Consider the following 13,635-nt stretch of genomic DNA (forward strand, 5'->3'; position numbering starts at 1 on the left):
AATACTCAGCCATGCTGAGGAAAAGAAAATCATTAAGTTAGGATCCCATTAAAAATACAGACAACAGGAGAATAAACTTGATGCACAGCCCCCATTCCATCTGGATGCATATGTAGATTATGCTTTCACATGCATCAAAAATAGTTTTCTTTTCAATACATAGTTTTAAGGAATCCTACACGTAGTACCTTTGATAGATATCCTACACCAAACCAAACTCACCTCAAAAAAAATTAACCTCTCTCCTTCTCATGAAAGCTCTTCCCAGCCTTGATATCAACTGCCTTACCCTTACACTTCCAGAGCACGAAACTGGAATAGCAAAGCTATTTCCATAACAGTATCTGCTGATGACAAGCACAGGTTTATAACTTTTCCTTGGATCAAGGAGTAAGAAGATTGAGATAGACATTAGAACTAATATCAATAAACTAAAAATCAAAGGGAAAGCATACTTACAAAAAATACCTTTTTCAAAAAGTGCAAGTTCTTCCATTATTTGAGGTTGCTAGTATAAAGCCTCCTTGGAAATTTTACTGTGCATTTAAAGTTTTTTACCCCCTTGGTATTTTTCAGAGCTCAACAAGCGTATATCCCACCTGCATCATGGCATTGGTAATATAAGGCTGCTCTGTTTGCCTCAGAAGTAAAAGGAAAACAGAACAGCCACACAGTCCTCTTCCTATTGTTCTCCCAACCCACATAAGAAACAGAAACTGATGCCGTGCCCCATAGGTCAACAAACTTGAGCTCTGTGAGACAATAACTGCAGAGTTGAGATTCCTCTGAGACACCTTGCCTCCGGCTCAGCAAAGTTTAAATCAAGAAAACATAAGCTTCAGTGTCCCAACTGACCTTCACTAAAGTGGACTTGAGGAGAGAGAGAAGCTCCAAAGCACACTTCACCCTTGCAGCACATCACTCATTCAAAGAAATGGTTTGCAAATATAAGATTTGTTGCTCATCTTCTAATAGGTGTCAAAGCTCTGCTCAGTTGCACAGAAGTCAGTAAGTTGACAGCAATAAGCAGTTTGCACAAGCAAGTTACTATTTACTGCTTCTAAGATACTGACACAAGATTGGAGACCATCAAAACCATCCTGTTAGAACCTTCAGTGAAACTCTCATATTTTAAGGGGATTTGCTGATGCAGCTTTTCATTCTCACACTCTGCTCAAGTGACTTGGCTCTTTGTTTATGTTGGGCTCACAGTACCACCTTGAAGATCCCTTCACCACCACGTTTTGTCACTTCACAACTGCAGTTGCCATGACAACAGGATGCAGCTTATCTGTGCTGTTTTCATATTTCCAGTTTTTGTTGCCATAACAACACATTCTGGCTTTCTACAGAAACAGCAACTTTAAGCCATGTATTCTCAAGGACATGGGATTCATCATATATGTTCATCAAAGAGATCTGTACAGGCCATTTGTAAATTAAGCTATTCTTTCTGAAGGGAGATTTTTCACTCACAAAAGTGAAAAGCTGACAGCAATTGCTAGAGGCAGACTGCTGAGACATCTAAAGCCTGGCCTTTAATAATAGCCAGAGTAATATAGCACTAGGCCACTTCCGAGTGGGGACTCCCCACAGTGTCAGACTGTGTCAAACTGCACAATTGTTATGTGATGTGAGTAAGTGTCCATACTTGATTCACCCAGGCAGATCTGGATTAGATGCTAGATGCAATTCTCTTGAGTTTTAACCCAGTGGCCTCCCCATTATTACCAGCACCACCACCATGCAGCTTTGTGTTTGAAGGCCCATTTTAATTCTGCAATTCAAGCTGTTGTTGTAGATCTGTTTTCAGACTCTGACCCTCTTCGCTTCCAGGTGACTGCATTTTGAACTTTTATTTACAGGAAGTGCACATTCATCAGACTGGTGAGAAAATGTTATACAAACACAGCATGCATAAACACAAAACAGTGATGGCTATGAGGGGTATCAGCTAACATGGCACTGTAACTTCATTACACCCTCATTTATGTACTTCACTAATGAGACAAGCACAGGTGTCTAACACGGTCCCTCACATGAGATGAATAACAATAATACAGTCCAACCTGCTTTAGCCATGCTTGGTATCCAGAAGATATAAGTTGAAATCCATCTTTTGGCATGTGTATTCGGGGCTAGGAGAGAATAGACATAAAGAGAGACCTCCTTTTACACTGGGACCTAGCTAACCTAAGTCTAAATTCCGGAGCACTTTAAACAATGCAGATTTTTTTAAAGTCGCATATGAAGGTTTAGTCCCCAAATTAGTTCTTGTTTAATGCTCTGATATTAGCTGCTTCAAGAACACCTTTTAAATAAAGACACTATTTTTATGTTTTCCACCATTTTACATTTCAGCTCAGACTATATAGGTATTTTTTTTTTAATTTCCACAAAAATGAACTTGGATAAGCACAAACTCTGTGGTGGGTGCAATAGCAAAGACTAATGGTCATTAATGCTTTTGACACTACATAAAAAGCAAATGGTGTCAAAACGGCAGTAGTCAAGCTATGAGTGCTTTCAGTTACCATCCTCAACATGGTCAGACCAGACACTGGACAACACAAAGAGATGACAGAAAATTCCCAAAGAGGTGCAGCCTTAATACTAGGGTAACAGGTTATTATACTTACACACAGTCATAAATTATGCCTCAAATCAACAGACAAATATAATCTCCTCCCCCATTTACGGTTTTCATGCTTTATTGACTTGGAGAAAAAGCAAGACATCAAATTGTTCTAGAAGCACAAAACACATATAGCATAACTTACAGCTAGGAAAAAGTGCGTAACAAACCCCAAAACACTGTCTGGCATGACATTTATTTATAGTTCAAAGATACTCCCTCATTGAAGTGGATTCAAGTGTCCCCCCTCCCTCCAAAAAGAGGAGATGCTTAGAAATTAAAATCACATCTAAGCAACAGGATCAGATAGAGCATCTGCAAACACCAAGTCCAGAGATTTTTCTTACTCCGTGAAACTACTTCACAATCCCTTTCTTAATTCACAGTACCTCCCCTCCAAATCAGATGTGTGCCCCTACCACTCCTTCCTCCTGGAAGGTTGGAAAAATCTTACTAATTTTCAGAATGGCTCTATTAAAGATAAGCTTACTTTCACTTGTTCTTGAGTCAACACAGTATTTAGTTTGTACAAACTGCATCCACTTTGGTACTTGTAACACCAGGAAATAAAATTTGTTGGAGAGAAAAAAAGTGTTATGGCTGAATGACAAACCTTCACACCTATGGTGGGTAGCCTTTGAATTTGAAAATAAAATAAGAAATAGAGCAGACTAAAATCTTGCGTCTAAAGAGAAGTACACACTCAGGATTTTACAGTATACTTTAAGCACTTGTTATTTTTGCTTCTCTCCAGTTTGAATTTAAATCCTCCTAAATCTTTCAAAGTAGGAGTAAGATTATGCCCCGGTGTCCTAGCCAATGATCTCAGTTGAACATGAATTTTAATAACCATCATTGTGTGATAAATTAAAGTCAAGTATGTCTGGTTACTGCATTCACCTGCTGCGTTTGGACTTGCAATGCTTAACACATTAACAAACTATGTTTTAGGAGACTTCTCACACCGCTAGAAGCATCATCCTCCAAGACCTAAGCCTTCCTTCAGCACTAACGTCATGGGTGGTTAGTCTCTCTACGACTGTAAAATGGGGACAACACTCATTTAACCCACCTCACAGGTTTGCTGAGAGGAGCTCTTGAGATTTCTATGTGCTTTAGAAATGGAAAAAACTATATGAAGTGCTGTATATCTAGCAAGAGCACTACAGAAATACACATTTTACCTTCTGCCTCAAGTGCTTCAGTTTCTTTTTCAAAGTAGCATAGCCCATATATATCTATCCAGGAAAAAAACTAGAAGTACTCATAAGTAGAAATAACAATCATTTGAAATCAGTGTCACATGTAGAGAGACCTGAATAGGTTGTTGTGATGTTAGAAACAAATTGTATTCACAATAAATTGTGAAAAATTACTTCATTTGTTTCTGTTTCTGTCACTTAACCTACAAATTAAAGAATAACAGTCAAGCTCTTCAGACCAGCGGGCTCCTTAACACTTGCTAGCCCACCAGTCCACAGTAGTCTGAATAATTTATTTAAAGACACTGACTTGGACCATTTAATTTGAAGACCCTGGTCCTGCAAATATGTAAGTGTATTAACTAATCTGTTGCCAGCAACAGGATTACTCTTCAGCAGAATTGTTTCCAGCATCAAAGATAACTCTGTATTTCTATTTAGACAACTCTCCCCAGCACTTTTTTTTGTGACTTTAAAGTAAAGTTGCTTGAATATTGTAATGAAAGAAATCAGGACTTTTGTCGGACTAGCAGCTACTGTAAACCCAATTTATTTTTCAATGCTGACAAGTGAAACATAAAAACAGGAGAAACTAAGACCCATCACTCATCCCTCAACACTGTATTTGCAAAGTCCTCTCAATGAGGTATGTCTCCTCTCCTCATTTGATAAACCTACTATCATTTAAGAAGAAATGAGAGACTACACTGGAGAGAAGCAAATTTTGCCAGTACAAGGTATGTGTGTCATTACCTACATACTTCTGCTTATGCCATTAAGGTGGGATATTTGCAGAAGTGAGCCCCCATTTACATCAAAACAAGCACAGCAGAAAAGCATAATTTAATTAAAATTTCTCCAATTGATGACTGGTTCTAAAAGTTCAGCCAATCTCCTAAATTATAAATTTCTGTGGTTTTCCCAGGTACACTGTAAATGACCCTGAGGAATGCATTCTTCAGCAAAGAGAGGCAATTAAAGTAATATATCTGGTTACAATATTCTGAATTGCAGTATCCCAATGACAGCAGACAGGACTGTAAGAGGACTGTCAATTTTAAAAAATAAAATAAAAAAGCCCCCCTTTCCCCCAGCCTTAAAAATACGTGGGATCCAGAAAATGGTCTTGTTTGGAAGCTGTATTAATTTATAAATCAACACTAAAATCTTCCTTGATTATGACCCATTCAAAGCAATTCTACCAGCAATACAATTAATTGCCCCGCAAGACCTACTCATTTTTGTATTTTCATGACCACGCATCATTTATGCTCATGGTTCAATACCATTCATAAGCACAGTATTTTCTCTTAGCATCAGCTCCAGCATTTTCCTTGACTAGAAGTCAGGCTGCTAGGGGAATTTTGCTCTCCTTTTCAATAGCATCAGTAGTGATTGCTTTCCTCAAAAAGTAACTCTGAAAGCACTCTAACTGCTAATTTATATCATGCTATTCTGTGAATATTTCACATTTTGATTTAGGTGAGTGACTAATTTGTAATCTAACCTAGTTTATTTCCTTTTCCAAGACATTCATGTTTATTATTGAGGCCTTGCTTTAAAAATGAGCCTTCCATTATCCCAGATGGCTTATTCCACAACCATCAGCACCTTACTCACAGTTCTGAAATGCAATTTTACTGTGTATGAAATCTTAACTCTCTAGTCTTTCTGGTGTCCACAGAACTTGTTTTCTGTATGTTAGCCATATATTAGCATTATATATATTGCATCTGTCTATAAACTGGGGAGCCAAAATAGCTTTTCTCATTTCTTTGTCTGCAACCCCTGACTTTTTCTCCTTTAGTAATCTACTCTTCCATTTTTAATCCATTTGATTTCTGCAGTCCCTAGCAAAGCCCAGAACAACAGAATGATTCTTGAGAACAAGTTAGTAATTTAAAATTCAGTGGTACCCTCTCCACTTCTCTACCAAGGCTGATTTTCAGAGGACATTTAATTACAGGCCTGAGTTCCTATTTTCTAAGCCTAAACACAACCCCTGAAGGCTTACAAGATTTGAGTCACAGCTGGAGCTGTGGTTACTATACAGTTTAAATATCAGCCTCTTTACTGTGCAATTTGTTTCGAAAATCAAATCAGATGCTGTGTCATAAACAAGTGCTAATTAAGTACTGAGCGGAAATTGGGCTTTTTTGTGCAAGAAGGGTTCTTAAATATCTACATCTTCACTTCCATAAGAAAGGATAAATATGTCAAGAATGATAATTATAAAAGGAAACCTACTATGGTACTTCCAAGGCAGTACTGCTGCTTCTGCATTTTATCTGCTTCCATGTAAGAAATGGGGGGGGGGGGGGGGGGGGGGGGGGGGGGGGAAGGAAATAGAGACCTGTATGAAATATATATGTACTAAGGATCTTATTAATCTGATCATATCACTCATAATGCTTCCTGTTCCCTCAGAGAAGACATTCACTCTGGGTTTCCATCATATAGGATTTAAACAAGCAAACTAAACCCATCTCTCTCCATCACTGCAAAGCAACAATGAAGCTACTTATATTACCATTTCTTTTAAGTCATGATCTACACACAGTATTTGACAATAGCATTAAATTCATTAGATCTAACACCTTGTTTGATAAATACCAAGCGAAGAACAGGAATAATGCATTTTAATACTCTGAAGGCTGCCTCTGAGTAACAATATTCAGGACTCCATTAACTAATAGGCTGTCGGCTACAAAAGCAGAATTAGATCTGTCAGTCACTGACATGGAAGGGCATGGCCAGTTGCACTGAAGATTGTCCAGTTCAGATGACTTCCACAGCAAAGTAAAGTATCCCCTGTGGCCTAGACCTTGTAATGAGTTTGCATCCATTACAGCAATAAACTGAATTCCTATTACAGAATATACAACTCCATGGCCCAAACAGATCCCCGACTCCACTGCCCAAAGCAATACTCAAAATAAGGCAGAGCTAGATCTGTGGAGTCCAATTCAACAAAATCAAACACATGATTTCATAATCTTTCATTGTTTGTTATTAGGAGAAAAACCCATGTGCTATCTGATCCTAAAAGCTTAAGTTGCCAATATTTAAGTGTGTCCTTTGTGAAATTTTGTAGAAAGAAAGAACAAACACTAAGTCAGCTGACTGTCAGGTCTCACAGTTTGATACAAACTCCTTCAGAAGGACACAGCACTCTCGAACAGTAGGTTCTGACTGCCTGTGAACTTAATGAGTTCACCGCACGTGGTGAACATGGCTACTCCAGCTCTTTAATGAATCTGCCTGAGCTCCTCGACCGAGATCTGCTCAAAACCAACTCCCACTGGAGATGTCTGTTTATACAACTTGACAGATAAATAGATGCAAGGTTTTTTTATATCCTTCAAGAGCAGCAGCGACCAGGTAAACTACTTCTGCAACATGAAGCACCTGGATACTTTCTTTAGGGCTCACAAAAATACTAAGCTACTGTATTGAAAAACAAATGGAGACCCATGACAGCACTCCATTAATCTCAGAACAAAGTAACAGCAAGATCCACAAACCTGCTTACTCTAGCAGTGTGGAGATTCTCTTTGTGCCCATGCTTGATTTGACAACCATTTGACACTTTAAGTATGAAATTCAAGTGCTATATCCAGCCTTCTCCAAGACTGCAAGATCTGTGGTGAAGACCATTTCTCATGCTACTTCCTGAATTTGTGCCAGGTAAGTATCCAACAAGAACACTGACATTCGCAGCACAAGAATTTATCTATAAATCAGCAGCTGGAAGCTAGTCTGGAGATCAATAAAATGAAGCTGCTGCCTTCCAAGTATTGTGTCTCTTTTTTGTAAGTCCCTAGAAAAGTCAGAGAGCTCACCTGGATTCTGATTTTTCACTGAAATTCAGAACATTAAGAATAGAAAGTCCTGTACTTTAAAAAAAAAATACAGCCAAGGTAGACCAAATTATGTTTGGAAAATGACAATCTCCATAATCAGCCTAAGAATGTACAGTATTAACTTTCACCTTCCCGATCTCCTGCTGAATTTTAGCTAACAGACAAAAAAGCATGCAGGAGACAGAGATGGGTTACAGGGCTGTACCAACTATCCTGGAAGGAAATCTGCAGTTCACACATTAAGCAGACAAATTTGTAAAGGGAATACCTTTTTTTTCTAAACAGAAGTAAACACTTTGAAGAGCACACTTCAGCACTCCACTACATTTTCTGCTTAGCTACTGAGCTCTTATCTTCTGAGCAGGCTCTAGCACTAGCCAAACATTTTCCTGTTCAATAAAGTAACCAAAATACTTCCTCTCTGCAGGAATGGCCATTCTGTCTAAATACATTTCCCTTACAAAGCACTCTGCTACAATTACAATGCAGAACCTTTTCACCCATCAGAAGTAACTTGGAATTTGTTAATTGCCTCAAAACCTTAGCACAATATATTAAATTTCATTTCCTTATATAAATACCCTGTACCAAGTTCAGCTCCATGACAGTTCTCAATTCCTGGCATAGGATGCAAATGTTCCTTTGCTTGGCTTAACTAGAGCAAACTCCTCCTTCAACCAAGAAACACCAAAGCATCACCTGCTGTCTTGGGGGACTACAATGCCAGAATGAAGCTGGGGCAACAGTAGCAGCTGAAGACACCTAAGGGGCAGCCCCTGGTAGCATCCTCATGCAGAACAACCAACTGTAATTCTAACCAGAGTGAATCTAAAATGCTGCAGAAATGGCTGGCCAAAAAAGAAAAAAAATAATGCCAAAACATAGACAAACAGTATGTCCTGTCTCCCAAGAAAGGACATCTACTGAGACTGAGTACTGATAACTATTGCCAAAATGAAACAGTCACCATGGGAGGCCAAGTAAATCTACTCCCAATTTAGAACAAATGAGAATTAGTGCTAGACTAACCCAATCTTCTTCTTTAAGAAGATCACTGAAGTCCAGACAAATTAGAAGTAGTTAAGCATTTGATAGGAAGGTACTGGTTAAAATGAAGAGGATTAGGATTAATACCAGAGTTATAAGGAGGCTAAGAAACTAAAAACTGCAGAGCATCACAGGCAATTTTGAAAAAGGAACCATTAAGCTGTACAGAGAATGACCCTTTTTGAAATCTATTATTATTCTTGAAATTAATGTTAAACATTTTCACTAATGGCAAAAATACTCAAGAATTACTGATGTGCTATTGAAATTAAAGAGACATAAATATATAAGACAAAGCATCCTGAAAATTTGGTAACAGAACTGACCCATGATGCATATAAATCAAAAATTACATTATTTCCATTATAAATTAGGAACTCAGTAACTGAGAAGAGGGAAAGAGGCTCTGGGATATGTTACTCATTAGATAATGATGGCTCACCCATAAGATGTGGCCACGGAAATGGCAAATACTACTATAGGATAATGTATAAAGTAAAAAATTCCCAGAAGAGAGGAATTAGGATCACTGCCTTAGCACAAGGAATACATAAAATATTTCCTGGAATGTTCTGTATAGCTCTGGTCATTTGTGTTTCAGGGAGACTAATCAAATTTTGCAGCTGGTTAAAAAGGTCTACTACGATGATCAAAAGTTCCAGGAATTGTCTTACAACAGAAGGAAAAATAAATTAAAGAATGCTGGTTTGGCCTGACCAGATCCAGCTCAGAGCAGAATACGATTGTTCTCCACAAGTATCTGCAGATGAACACAGGGGAACAAGGAGAGCTGTTTAAGCTCAAGGACACTGGTGTATGAATGAATGAGAATGAATCAGCCATGAATGGAGTTAAGCAGGAAAATAAGAACTAGGATTCTGACTTTTAAAGTAGTCAAATTTGGAAAGCTCTGCAATGGCATAGCAAAGAGAATTCCACTTAGCAACTGCTTTCACTAGTTTGTGAAAGCTTTAGAGAGTACTTTGGTTGCTCTAGACTTGAACCCATGCTCCAGAAGACCTATTCCAGTCCAACACTGACAAGTGCTTTCTCACTGATGGGCCCTTTATCATCTCTACCTAAATTCTTATGTTAAGGTCATGAGACTATAGGAATATTTTCTTGTCAGTAAAAAACTTGCAGAGTATTTATGCTTGCTTATAAAAACACCTGTAACAAAGTACTAATTTGCTTCACTGGACTCACTGTAGACAAGAGAAGGAAAAAGTTACAAAAAGAAAAGGGAATGAAGATTTTTGTCCTTTTGAATATATTAGCAACAGAAAACACTTTCTGTCACATTTTAAGAGGCTAATGTTAACATTATTTGGATTTCTTTCTGTTGGGATGCCTCTAAGACTCCTCTTCTGAAACAAGATCAATCCATCATTTCTTGAGATTACAGCCCCTTCTCATTGTTCTAATTTGCAGGAGATGAATGATAGCTGGCTGCATTTCTCAATCATGCTGACAGTTTTGGCAAAAAAGAAGGAAGAGCATTGAGCAGTCCCAATGAACAACCCCCCTGGAGAATCGCCAACATCCTCCTAATAGACAGAATTCAAGGCCAACTATCCATAAACTAAAAGCAACTCCCACATAAACACTGCTCCATTCTGTATTGCTCTCACTATAAATTACAGATGATGTGTGTAGAGAGGGAGACTGACTACATTGTATGACTTTCATGATAGACCATTTTTCTCTGAAACAACTAGAGACTGTTCTGGTTTCTGTATGGGCAAGCATGGAAACATTCAGACTCTTTCCTAGTCTGCACACAGTCCAGCCCTGATTACAATCCAAGCCATCACCTTTCTCTACAGTGTTTCATCCATCCCACTGTATTTGGGAAAAATTCTTAAAATTCTCTAAGAATAACTATGCCCTAAGATTGAAATATCATGAGAGAGTATTCCAACAAATGGAAAAATCCCATGTAGGGCACAAAGCCAGATGACAAAATTTACACTAGAGTTCTGCACTGGCTTGTGTTACCCAAATTCCCTCTCTACCATCTTCTTCAGATCTGGTTTGCTCCGGGTGCTTCTGAAGAAGACAGGTCCATCTAGATTACTGTTAAAAGAACACATTATTGTTCTGCTAACACACAACTGCACTTAAGAACCTCTTCATTCCTTTACAGTATGTCCCTGCAACCTTTCCCTCCTCACCATGGGATGAAGCAAATTAAACCAGCATTAGGCCTTTATGCCTTTTTGTTGCTTCTAGTCCAAACCAGTTACTCCAATGGATTCTGCCAAGAGGCTGCATGGCTCCTGCCCACAGACTGGAAACACTTCCGTCCTTCTCTCAAGAAGACTAGAAAGGCTCCTTGCTGAGCTTTCCCATTCTTCCTCATTCTCTCCTTTCTCTTGCTCTCATCAAAATGCCTAAACAAGACCCTGTTTTAGCAGTGGGGGAAGGAAAATTAAATCAGATGTTTCTCAATTTTTAGTGCAGATGAGGACTAGAAGTAGCTAGAGAGTGCAAAATTATGATCAGTCGTTTGTTTCCAAGCAAAATCATTGCAGAAAAGTGAAATAAGTTAAAATGATAAGTCACCATGTCTGCTTCTGAACCCTTCTGCCACCCCAGCTAACAAATCTGACTGTGCATGCACAGCAGCAAATAGGCTGAGCACCCATTGGTTAATGGGACCACGGAACTTGCACATCGAAGATAAAAAAATGAATTTTAATGCAGTTTTTAGAAATACTTGTCATTGCTTCAGCATTGCCATTTAGCGAATGGGACCGATTTCTCTCTCAGTAGGGGATGATATTTTAATGATGTAACAATGTACTTCCCAGAAGAAAGACAAGCCTCATGAGGCAGATTAAAACTAAGAATATTCAGATCCCATTAAAATCAGACAGTTTCAAGCCATTTTTAAAATTAATTTTGTTTAATGATAAAATGGGTTATCTTAACAGGTGGCTAGCCAATTGTAAAATTAACCAAAACATGGTCAGAAGCACAAGGGTAGCTATTACAAGAAGCGGTTTCTTTGTATTCTGCCTTCTATTATCAGTGTACCAAATCACCTTACACAAATTCCTCCAGTCCATGACCCCTGGCAAATTTCTGCACTTCAGCTTTGTCTTTCTGCAAGCAGGGGTAGCATTTGTCCAACACCAGAGTTCCCCAGCACCTCAGAAAAACTGGCATTAGAAAGCTCTCGTTACATAAGCAGGAAATACTTAATGAAATTCCCAGGATGTTTATTTTCAACTATTTCTGTGGTATCAAGAAGTTTTTCACTGCACTAATCAGTATCCTGTCAGGGAAACAGCTTCATGTTTGATTGCTTATTAATTGTATTTTGAGCACTTACTCTTTAGCTGTAGCCACTGGATGCTGCTATGCTACAATTAATTTTCAGCTTCCACAGCTGAACACACAGTGGATTCAGCCCTTCTGTGCAAAATCACTTAAAATGTATAAAGTGTATACCTTGTTGAGCATCTCCTGAATTGTAAGGAAGAAATGAGAAAGACTGAAGAAAACACTCGGTACTGGAAATACCAGTTAAGCTTGCTGCTGAGGACAGTTAAATATTACACAAATCTCACCAGCACGTATGGAGTTTGAGATGATGCAATACAAGCAGACAAGGAAGTGAGAAAGCAGCCTATTCCATCTGCATTGATGAATTTAGCATGAAAATTTTTATATAAAAAATCAAGTTGCTCAGCTTGCTGGTTTTGCTGGTCTTAAATATGACCCTAAATACTGTTGCAGTAATCACTGAGAAAATGAATATGAGAAGAATATATGACAACCCATATAGAAGAAAAAAATTTAGTGGGATCCCTTCATACAATACTTAGTGAGAATTCCTAATTTCCAGGTATAAATTACTCTTCTTGTAACAGAAAATAAGCACCTTTCATTAATATGTTTTACAATACAAATAAACTACCAACACAGTAAAATCCATAGAAAACAAAATAATGGATGAACCCATTCACTTGACAAATATATCCACTCAACATTTGTATGTCAGGAAATACTATCTGATCCCCACTTAAAATGTTTTAAAAGTGTGTAGTGAATTTTAAATGAGACCAGACCAGGAAGTTTGCTCAACCATTTCAACTTTTTGTCTTGAGTCATTATATCTGCTACCTCAGTAGCCACTAGCACTGAAAATAAAGAAGAAAACAACATAACTTTATATTTCATCTCATTTATGGCCCAGATATCAGAGCTTGGAGTATTTCCAGTGGCCAACCAAAGGGACCATTTGATTTTTTTCTTCATTAGACACCTCTTTAAGAGGTGATCTCTGAACTCTGTACATTCCTACCTGACCTCTGGACATGACACACAACTATGGAATAATTTTATTTTTTTCCTCTAAAATCCTCATTACCTTTCTGTATATCACAAACCATTTTAGGATACTGTGGCCAGCACACATCTTGTATCTTCCAAAGTCTATTTAGGAAGCCCTTTGCCTAACCAAACTTCATGGTTAGAACAGTCTGCTTTATCTTACTAATGAGAATGATAATTTAGTACCAAATACTCAAGAGGAATTATAGCTCTGCTGACTGGCAAATAATTTGCCAAGGCAGATTAGTTTAGCTGCATAAAATAAATATCCACCTGCACATACTAGCACTAATCAGGGCGTGAAATTAAACTTTTTATTCAGTGGGAAATAACTGCTGCAAGGCGGCGATTTAGTCTGAGAAGCAAATATTAAGGTCAGCCTATTCTCTCTGATGTTTATAGTACATATTACAGTGAGGAGAGCATGGTGCAACAAATTTGGCTTTTTAAGTCTATGAAACTAAATACTTCAGTGATGCGATAGCAAATTTGCCATTTGCTTTTCTAATTGCATACATTTAATGGAGCAAAGTGGCTGAAATGAAAC

At 38.1% G+C, this 13,635-nt stretch overlaps 1 protein-coding gene across 6 annotated transcripts in view; it reads right to left on the reverse strand.

Annotated features, from left to right (window-relative positions):
- BTRC (beta-transducin repeat containing E3 ubiquitin protein ligase) overlaps nt 1-13,635 on the reverse strand; it is a 114,517-nt gene that overhangs the window by 95,579 nt on the left and 5,303 nt on the right. For 3 of the 6 annotated variants that reach the window (XM_030276282.4, XM_030276281.4, XM_002192864.7), the window contains exon 2: nt 2,070-2,138. The exons of the other annotated variants lie outside the window; for them this stretch is intronic. In XM_030276282.4, coding sequence (XP_030132142.4) covers nt 2,070-2,138 — 69 coding nt within the window. The remainder of the gene's footprint in view (nt 1-2,069; nt 2,139-13,635) is intronic. 6 annotated transcript variants of the gene reach the window in all.

This window comes from Taeniopygia guttata, chromosome 6 (genome assembly GCF_048771995.1).
Source record: "Taeniopygia guttata chromosome 6, bTaeGut7.mat, whole genome shotgun sequence".
Classification (NCBI taxonomy): domain Eukaryota; kingdom Metazoa; phylum Chordata; class Aves; order Passeriformes; family Estrildidae; genus Taeniopygia; species Taeniopygia guttata.